This window comes from Colius striatus, chromosome 7 (genome assembly GCF_028858725.1).
Source record: "Colius striatus isolate bColStr4 chromosome 7, bColStr4.1.hap1, whole genome shotgun sequence".
In the NCBI taxonomy this organism is placed as follows: Eukaryota; Metazoa; Chordata; class Aves; order Coliiformes; family Coliidae; genus Colius; species Colius striatus.
The window spans coordinates 40500916-40510808 of record NC_084765.1 but is presented as its reverse complement, the minus strand read 5'-3'; the positions used below and the strand labels follow the sequence as shown (position 1 = coordinate 40510808).

The 9893-nt window shown below is 63.1% G+C and overlaps 1 protein-coding gene across 1 annotated transcript; it reads right to left on the bottom strand.

Annotated features, from left to right (window-relative positions):
- On the bottom strand, positions 1–9325 carry CKMT1A (creatine kinase, mitochondrial 1A). Its single transcript, XM_061999770.1, has 9 exons — positions 9052–9325; positions 3542–3740; positions 3023–3118; positions 2688–2909; positions 2108–2193; positions 970–1093; positions 717–851; positions 271–396; positions 1–117 (listed from the first exon to the last, which is right to left on the bottom strand). Exons 1-9 carry the CDS (start codon positions 9198–9200, stop codon positions 1–3), a joined length of 1254 nt encoding a protein of 417 aa, XP_061855754.1. The 5' UTR covers positions 9201–9325.
- Positions 9326–9893: the final 568 nt, after the last annotated feature.

Below are 9893 nucleotides of genomic sequence, written 5' to 3'. Positions count from 1 at the left end.
TCAGTGCCGGAACTGCGGCACCGGTGAGGGGATGCGGATGTCCTGCCCCTTCTCCAGCCGCCGCTCACAGTCAATCAGGTAGTTCACACCGTCTATCACCAGCTGCACCAGCTCCACCTGCGTCAGGAGCACACAGGTCGAGCACAAAGGGCAGATGCTGCTGGCCCCAGCACACGGCCCTGGCGCTGTCTGGGTGCTGCAGGTCTGTCATGCACACAACGCTCCAGAACATCCCTCCCCAAGAGCAGCTCTGCCCTTCCCAGAACCCACCTCTGACTTCCCCAGCCGGTCCAGGTTGGAGATGTCAAACACGCTGCCAGTAGCTGCGGTGTCCACACCGCCCGTCCCACGCTTCTGTAGCCGGAGGTTCTCCAGGATCTTAGGAAAGCGGCTGTCCTGGTGCCCAGAGAAGGTGTCAGTGCTCAGCGGGACCACCAGAAAGGAGCAGAGCTGTGCTCCCAGGGGCAGCCCTCTTGCTGCTCACAGGACCCCGTCAGCAGGCTCAGAATCCCCACCAGGAGCCCTGCCCTGAGCCCCTCCAGCCACGAGTGCAGATGGAGGCTGCACCATGCGCTCGCTGGGGGAACCCGAGTGAGGTCAAAGGCCAGGTCCCACCAAGTCCTGCACCTCCCCCATGGCTGGGCTCCCCATGCCCTTGCAGCCGGGGCTCCCCACCGCCCTGGACTGGCTCCCCACAACACTGGCCATGGTAATACCTTGCTGAGCAGTGGCAGCTTGATGTGGACACCTGCTCGCAGCCCAGTGCCCAGGTTGGAGGGGCAGGTCAGGATGTAGCCCAGCCGCTCGTTCCACATGAACTCCCAGCCTCGCTCCTGGATTAGCCGCTCCACCTGGCCAGAGGCACACACAGCCACTCTGCTCAGCCCCAGCCCCGAGCAGAGGGCGAGCCCCACAGCTGCCCTTCTTGGCCTGGCCGTGGGGCTGTGCAGGGAGCTGGTGGGTGCTCACCTCCTTCAGGCCCCGACAGAACCGCTCAAAGACGCGCTTCATGTTGCCACCTTTCTCCATGGAGATGACGCGAGTGTGGTCCTCCTCGTTGATCCAGATCAGGAAAGTCTTCTCATTGTTGTGCCTAGGGACAGGGTAGTGTTTGGCCATGCTGGTGGCCATAAAGGCCCCGTGCCCACCAGCCACCTGTGTCAGCCCTGGCTGTGCCCCTTCTGCCCTTGCAACCGTGGTGCTAGTGCTGCTGGTGGTCGCTGTGCTCTGCCTGCTCCTGTGGCTGGGAGCATGTTGCCTGAGCACAGCCCAGCAGCAAGGCAGCCAGCCAGGAGATGCTCCTGGAGACAGGCCAGTGCACAACCCCACGCACACCACCGTGGGTGATGGGCCCTGGCTCCAGTGCCATGGGCACAGGCAACTGCGCCTGGGCAGCAGAAGCGCGATGCCAGCACAGCGACAATCTTGCCTGGACTGGGGACAGGAGCCTGGCTCCTTCACCACGTGGGCAATGTGCTGTGAGGCGTGGGGTGCCTGTTAGGCTGCTGGGTTAGAGGGTGGCTTAGGGAACCATGTGTGCTGTGGAGGTGTTTCCCGTGAGGCTGCTATAAAGGCGTTGTGCCAGGGAGGGTGGCGTGGACGAGTGCGTGTGCTGGCTGTCACTCTGCGGGTGTGTGGGATGCTGTGTGGGATGTTGCATGGCTGTGCAGAGATGCTGGGAGGGATCAGGAAGATGCAATTGTGGCATGATAAGTTTGGGGGCAGGGAGAGTGTGCAGAGAGCCAGGAAGAGTGCTGAGGATTGCCTGGGGAGCAGAAGGCAGTTACAGGTTTTTAACAGTGCAGAGTGCAAGGTACTGCAGGATGGTGAGAACATGTAGGATCGGCAGCAGGGGATGTCTCTGAAGTCCCACTTCTTGGGAGGACACTGTGGTTTGTGCACTGGGGCAGCTGTCTGCTGACTGCAGTGCACAAGGGGCTCCCAGGTCAGGCCACAGAGCCCAAGGTGAACATGGCCCAGGGGTGCTGGTGCTGCATGCACTGGGGTCTGCAGTGTGCTGGGCATGGGGAAGGCAGGTGCTGGGGATGGGGCAGCATCCCCTGCTGTTCTGTGCTGCTGACTGCCCGATGCTGGAGCAGATCCTCACCAGATCCCTCGGGCGTCGGGCCAGTCCCGGGCCATTCCTGCTGCTGTCAGGAGCGGGGACACCGGCTTGTCAAAGAGGAAGTGGTCCTGGAGGGAGGCAGAGTGCGTAGGCTTGCTAGGGCTGTGCAGCCATGGCTGGTGCCAGGACACCCTGTCTCACTGGTCCCAACTGCCACACAGGCCATGCACCGCAGCTGCCCCAGGCAGGGCGAGCTCACTCGCTGTCCCCATCTGTGGGCAAGAATCCTTGCCTTCCTCACCAGCGAGGCAGAAGGCTGCTGGTGCAGAGCCCACCCCATACCAAGGTCTGATGGGGCAGCTTTCCCCTGGTCATGGGCAGGGATACAGGGCCAGAGCCAGAGGAGCTGTGAGCTGCTGGGGCTGTGTTCAGCAAGCTCCATCCTGCCCTGGCTCAGGAGGGCTGAGCAGCACCATGAGCACCCCCTGCACCCTGGAGTGGCCTCACTGGGAAAGGGGCTACTGGTCCCACGTGGCAGTGGGGCTTGGAAAGGAGGACAGGGCTGGCAGTGCTGGGGAAAGGGTCCTGCTCTGCGGGCAGCCCGGGAGCTGCAGCCACTCACATCAATGAGCTGCTGTTGCTCCTTCTCTGTCATCTCACTGAGGCGGTAGTACCGTCCCGCCAGGTCTCCGCTGAGGCCGTTCAGAGCCTCCACTGTCACCTTCTCCACCTCCCTGCGCTCGGCGCGGGTGCAGGCTGGCGGCAGGCTCAGCCCGCGGATGCTGCGCCCCGTCCGCACCCGCGACGAGAGCACGTAGCGCTCATCGAAGTGCCCAAACTTGATCTGTAACAGACAGGAGCCGCGGAGTTCTTAGGGGTGGCACTGGTGCTGGTGGGAGCCCTGTCCCCACGGCCCGGAGAAGGGCTCTGTGTGCAGCACTGCGCCCGGCTCAGCACCTTGCTGGCGTCCAGGTCTGTAATGTGCTTCATGGTGCGGGGGTTGTATCCGTTGTGCCGCTCCTGAATCACGGGGTCAAACAGCTCAGCAAACACCTGGGAGTAAGCAGGACAATGTGCAGCACTGCAGACCCTGCACCCCACGGAGCCCCTGCCACGAGCTTGGTGCAGTCCTGCTGCTGCCGTGGGCTACGTGGCAGTGGGGGTGCGGAGGCTGGCTGAGGGCCACCTCGTGCCCTGGGCTATCAGTCCCCAGGGCCAACGCTGCCTGGGTAAGTGGGGCTCAGGGTTAAAGAGGAGGAGGTTGCAGGGCTCCAGGAGCAGCTACTTTGAAGAAGCCCTGTGTCCCATAGGGACACACTGGGGCTGGCCAAGGGGCCTCTCCAGCTGCCTGCACTGGCAAGGATGTGGGCAGTGACGTGTCAGGCTGCTGGATGTACCACAGGTAGCAGGAGTGCTCTGACTGCTACAGGAACCCTGGAGAGCCTGAAGCATGACAGAGCTCTAGCCAACACTCACCTCATAGGTTTCTTCATCCCCAGCTACCATGCCCACAGTCTTGATGAAGGGGTGGCCGGGGTTGTCAACACCTGTCTGAATGCACTGGTCCAAGGTCCAGCCATTTGGGGTTGCTTTGTCACACAGCCTGGCATAGATGGCTGGTGTCAGGTTGCTGGCCATGCAATTGTTGTGCTTCCTCAGGTCAGGGTACTCAGCACTGTGTGAGGAGAGAACGATGAGTCCTTGGGCTGCAGAGACCCTCAGGATGGGTGTGGGGTGGGGAGCTCTGGGGAGAGAAGTCAAGCTTCTCTGCTTGTCCACACCAGCAAAGGGTAGCTGTGACCAGGCAGGTGGTTCCGGGAGTCGCATGGTGAGGGCAGAAAGCAATCTGAGACAAGGGCTGACATTGCCACAAGGACAAGAGTCCACGAGCAAATCTGCACCAGTTGTTAGGTGCGGCTCCTTATCAGCCATATACCAGGGCCCAGGGTTGGGAGAGCTTGTTGGGTGAGTGGCAGCAGCCACGTCAGCCCCACACTGGGGCACAGGCAGGAGCCTGTGTGCTGAGCTGCCACGGTGGCCAGGCCACAGAGGTGAGAGGTTTGCTCCCCTTCTCCCCCTGGGGCTGCCCTGATGCCAGCCCAAATGGGGGGTAGCTGCTCCCACTGCCCGCTCTGCCCGTGCAGTGAAGCGGGGAGGAAGGGCCCTGGTGCGTCTGGCCCTGGGGCTCAGTGGGATGCCTGGAGCCCGTGTCCCTCTGCCCCAGATGCGTAGGGCAGGAGATGGGCTGACCCCAATCTGCAGCCAGCGGGAACCGCGCTGCTCTGGCGTGGTTTATTGTATTAGGGGGACGCTTTCCTCTAATCAGCTTAGCGGGAGGCCGTCTCCTGACCTCATTCCCACTTTAGACAGGCTTTGTGCTTGTTCTGTGATCACGGGGGGATTGGCAGGGCAGGACCCTCACAATGCACTCCGTGGCCAAATCCCTCCTGGGGCCGCCATGGGAGAGCTCAAGGACCAGGCACTGTGCTCACACCAAATCCCTGCTGGGAGGTGGAGCCTCTGCTTGCCTTGGTGGGACAGAACTGGCCCTTGTCAGTCCACAGCCCTGGGGATGCCTGTCTGGGGATGCTCTTCCTGGAGGGGTGCTGCCTTGGGAGTAGCACAGCTTGGAGCGGGTGAGGTGCCAGGGCTAGTGCAGATCTGGCCACAGCTGGCCACCGTCACTAGCAGCAAGTCCTGGCACCTTCCCAGCACTCGGTTCCTGCTCCCGGGCCAAGCATCCACACAGGGCACGGGGTTTGGCTGCCAGGGCCCGGCCCCACGCTGCAGCACCGAGTGCTGTCGCTGCTGCCACCTCCTCCCCTGCCTCTGCAGGCCAAGGAATGTGCATTGGCCTCTCGCCTACGGCTTGGCTACTCCTTGTGGCTTCCTGCGCATTGCAGAAAGAAAGGGAGGTAGGGCTTATATTGTTTGCTCTGAGTAGGGAGGCACCAGTGGCTCCAGACAGGGCCAGTGCAGAGTCATTTGCTCCAGGAACATTTGTCGCAGGACGTGGAGGCTGAGGGCTGCTCCCCCAACCCACACACATATCTGTGCCACACCGAGATGCTCCGCTTCAGAGGCTGACTTGTTGTATATGACACAGCCCGTCCCAGCCTTCCCCACTGCTCCTGCCCCTGCTGTCAGCTGGCTACTGACTAACATTTCCCAAAGGAGAAATACTCTTGTAAAAAAGTATTTGCTGATCAGAATGGGACATTTGGACAAGTCCCTCCAGTGCCCCCAGCATGGCCAGCACCTGACCACAACCTGCTGTGTGTTGCACCCTGGTGACAGCAGACTACATCCAGACAGACAGTGAAGGCTGCTATGCTAAGCTTACTCCAGTCAGCAGAAGGTTGCTGCAGGTCTAAGGGTGCTGCCTGCTATGGGCAGTCCATACCTTCACTGAGGTGTTCAGAGTCCAAAACCTGTGCATCCTGCAACGCTGATTTAGCTCCTGGTCCAAACACACTCTCCCCCAGAACAGTCCTGAATCCCAGACAGCAAATCTGGGGAATCTCTCTGCAGCCTTTCTAGAACACCCAAACTAAGCTGGATGGTGCCAGGATCAGCAGGGCATGTAGGGATGATGAGGATGCTGAGTGCCCAGTGCTGTGCTCACAACTGGGGCCCCACAGAGCTGCAGGGGAAGCTGCCCATTGCTGCAGCCCACGCTGGACCCGAGGCTTGTGTGGGAGGGCTCAGAGAGTGGGCACTATGCTCCCACCACACTGCTGGGTATCCAGGTGTCCTCTGCCACAAGTGTAAAGGCAACAACTACACTTGGCCTTACTCAGGTAGCCTTGGCCCCTTGCTTTTGGTCCTCAAAGTTGGTATTTGAATTACAACCCTTTCAGCATCACTTTTCGTTCCCAAAGCCACGCACTCAAGTGATAGGTTGGGCTCCCCCTCAGGTCCTGGACAGATAGGCTGGCAGGGGGACATTGGCCAGGCACAGGACTCAGCAGTGCCGTGCTGCTTGCAGCCTCGGGTGCAGCTGCCAGCAGCCGCTGCCCTCCATGCCCTTGTGTGAGGAGGCGTTTCACCCGGGAGACGACCTGCCAAGTGCTCAGATGGTATTATCAGTGTGTCTACTGACTCCTCTCTGGGAGCAGCAGCCCCCTGAATCTCCCTGTGGCTTTTCAGTGCTAATCCAGCAGCCTCCAGTGCCCTTCCTGGCATGATTGGCTCTGCAGGTGCCTGTGCCCACGGCAGCCGCTGCCATACGTGGCTCTGGGGAGGCCTGGGGATGCGTGGAGTGAGAGTTGCTGGGGCAGTGGAGCATGCAGCTCCACACACAGCAAGGAGGGGGTTTGGGCTTTGTGTGGAGACACTTTGGCAGGAGCCCCAGCGGGGCCCTGTGTCATGTGCCTTACGTGGAGCCCTGCCTGGCAGCCCGTGCTCCCCCAGCATGGCTGTTTGCAGTGCAGTGCTGTGGTCTGCTGCTTAGATCCCACCAGGCTTTGCCAATCTCTCTTGTTATTTAACCTGAAGACTAGAGGAGCAAAATCCCCAGGGGGCTTGATGCGCCCCTCAAGAGCAAGATGCTATGGCTCACCCCTGGGGCTCTGTCCAGGCTTTTTACAAGTGTCAGCACCATCACAAAATCACTCCCAGTCTAACAGACCCTCCTGGGAAGCTCATTTTAGGGATTCTCAGACACATCCCCTACCTTGATTTCATCTCCTACTCCAGACTCACCTCAGCCCTCCCCTTACACAAACAGTGCCTGCCTATTTCCCCACCTCCATCCTTGTTTTCAGCATCAGCATTCTGACCTGCTGTTTTTACCCAGCCACTGATTCTGCTGTGGAAATGCCTTTACAGCATGGCCAGCTAGGCTCCTGTCCCTAGACACAGCCAGGACACAGACAGTGTTCTGTGTGTGTGAGGGGACTCTTGTGTCCCCAGCTTCAGTGGGGACGATCCAACTGTCTCCAGGCCCGAGTGCCTTTGTCTGCAGGAGCAGGACGTGGGCAGAGTGCCTGCCTTTCTGTGCCAGCCAGCAGGTTTCACAGGTCCCAGTGTTTTTCCCTGACTGTCCTCACTCAATGAAGACCTGATGATGTTTGTGGCCCTGCAGTTGTTCGGAAAGCTTGAAAACATAGCCCTCTTAGGAGGTGGATAAACAATAATATCCAGCCTTCATCATTCTTCAAACTTGCTCCATTTTTGTCCCTTCGTTTCTGTGGCCTGACCAAGCATATGTGAGCCCCCAGCACAGGCTCTTGGCACACAGCTTTCTGCACGAGCAGGGCTCTCAGCCTGCAATGCAGCGCAGCGCCGCTCTCTAACCGCACGGTGTTTGGTGCAGGGATCACAGCAGCTGCATGTGTTTGGAGCAGTAACGTGCTGCCTCCTTTCCTACTCCCCTTCTTCCCTGTGTGCAGTGTCTGCCAGCATCAGGATGTGGAGGAAAACTTGCTCCTCGCTTTCCTGACCTGCTTCTGAGCTATGCCAGCCAAGCAACCAGTGCCAATGCAAGACAGGACTGGCCAGTGGCCACCATGCCACATCCCTATCCACTTCTGTCCCTCTCCTTACTCTACCTGGTCCTTGTGAGGCACAGGCAGCTCCTGCCTCCAGCTCTCACTTTGTGCCTTGGCTCCCCGCATCACTCAGGCCAGGCAGCACCCTGCTGCCAGAGCCCCACTTCCTTGTTGCTACAGCAGCAGTGTCTAGAGCAGCGGTATCATCCCCACCATTGGCAGTGAAGTGCCTGGGCTCTCCAGAGCAGCCCTTGGCAAACAGCAGTTCAAAGGAGGAGGGATATGAGACCTTCTGAGCTGCCTTGGCACCACTCTTCAGCTGCGACACTTATCTGGCTTAAGGGATCAGGCACAGTTTGTGTAAAAAGGGCCAGTGGCTCTGACAGAGCCAGCATTACCCCCAAAGCACCCCTAAGCCTGGCCACAGCCGCACACGTGCCTGCCTGGCCTGGCTCACCTCCGTGCCCACTGCCCAGAAGTCCCGATTGCACATCTCAGGGCAAATTCATCCAGAATTCGCCCTCAGGCTGGGGGCTGCCTGCTCAGCACCTTCAGGCTCCTCTACTTCTCTCTTTAAAAGCTGACCCTAAGATGGAAGAGTGAGGACCTGCCAGGAATCCCTGTTTTTCAATAGAGAAGTCCCTGTTCCGAAGCAGGCACGTGGGGAGGCTGGTACAGCCAGATGGGGTCGGGCCAGGAGCTGCCGCCAGCCCCCCGGGGACGGCCGGGCAGCCTCTGTCTCTGCTCCCACACCGTCTCTTGCAGACAGAGATCCTGGGTGTTTCGCCAGGAGCAGAAAACGAAGCCTTTTGCTCTGTCTCGTTCCCACCAGCACATTGGCAAGTTTCCCCTGGCTCCTGCGACAGCCGGGCTGAGTCTGGGCTACGTCCTCACCCGCGCTGGCTGTCCCGGCGACGGTGCCCTGCAGCGCTGACCCAGCTCCCGTGGGACCCAGCCCCAGCCCTGTCGGCAAACGCTCGTCGCCCGCCAGCTCCTGCCTGTCCCGGGCTGGCGGCGGAGCGCCTTGTCCCGGTGCTCTGCGCCCATCCAGGGCCGCCGGCGTCCAGAGCCGCTCCCCGGCCACGGGTTTGCACCCGGGGAAGCCACCGCAGCCCACAAAGCCCCGGCTCAGCGGGACCCCGCGGGAGGGCCCAGCCCAGCCCCCGGGGTGCCCCGCCCGGCCTTCGGGGAACCCGGGAAGGGCGCGGAGGCCCCGCCGCGGCGACGCCAGTGCCCTTGGGCGCGGGGACGGCGGGGCCTCGGCTCCGGTGGCCCGAGCCCAGACAGCTCCGTCCAGCACGGCCGAGCCTTCGCCGCCGCGTCCCCGCCGCCTCCCGGGACCGGCACGGGCCCGGTTCCTGGGCGTCGCGGTCAATCCCGCCCGCGGAGGAGCCGCCCCGGGACCCCCGCCCCGGCTGGAGCTCGGGGGCAGCGCCGTCCCCGGCGCCGCAGGGACCGGCCCCCGCCCGCCGCACGTGCGCCCGCGCCCGGTACCTGGGAGGGTATCGCCGCCGCTGCCGGTCGCCCGCGCTGACCGAGTCCCGGGCGAGCAAGAAGCCGGCGGCGAGGGACCCGGCGCCCACCATGGCCAGGAGGCCAGCGGAGCGGCGGGCGGAGAGCGCGCGAGCGAAGGTGCTGGCCATCGCGGAGCAGCGAAGCGAGCGCGGCGGCGCCGGGAGGCGGACGTGATGGGAATGGGAACGGGAATGGGAACGGGAACGGCGGCGGCGGGAGGGTGTGCGAGGGGCGGGGAGCGGCCGGGCACGAGGGGGCCGCAACGGCCCCGCAACGGCCCCGCCACCTGCTCGGCCGCCCCGCCCCGCCCCGCCCTCCGCACCGGGGCCGCCACCGCCGCCTTCAGCACTGCGCGCCGGACAGCGCCGGAGGGGCCGCGCCGGACCCGCCGCCGACACCCCCCCGGGCCGCAGCACGGGCACGGCCGGGCACGGCGCGGGTGCGGCTGGGGCAAAGGCCGCGCCGGGAGCCGGCAGCGGCGGGCGCGCACAGTGGGAGCGGCGGATGCGGCTCCCAGACGGCCCGGGGCCGCGCGGGGGATGAGGCTCGGACGGGGCGGCGGGCAGCGTCCCTCCCGCGCGCTCCCTGAGCTGTCCCCGCTTGCCGGGTTGTTGGGCGCGCGCCCCGTGCGCGGTGCCACCGGCGGGACGGGCGCGCGCCGCGTTGCGCAGACCCCGCGGGACACGAGCGGCGGCGGGTGCTGCCCGAGGCGCGCCGCCCGGCTTCCGCGGCGACCCGGGAGCTGCCGCCCGGCCAGGCCGCGCCCCTGGCCGCGGTACCGGAGGCGGTTGCCGTGGTAACGCGGGACCCGGCGGCGCAGC

Bases quoted from the DNA above. Each gene is read 5' to 3' on its own strand.
- CKMT1A (XM_061999770.1), bottom strand. From the start codon at position 9,200: ATGGCCAGCACCTTCGCTCGCGCGCTCTCCGCCCGCCGCTCCGCTGGC. The intron at 852-969 runs GTGAGCACCCAC...GCCTCTGGCCAG, and splicing joins TCTGTCGGGGCCTGAAGGAG to GTGGAGCGGCTAATCCAGGA. The intron at 118-270 runs GTGGGTTCTGGG...CTCCTGACGCAG, and splicing joins ACCGGCTGGGGAAGTCAGAG to GTGGAGCTGGTGCAGCTGGT.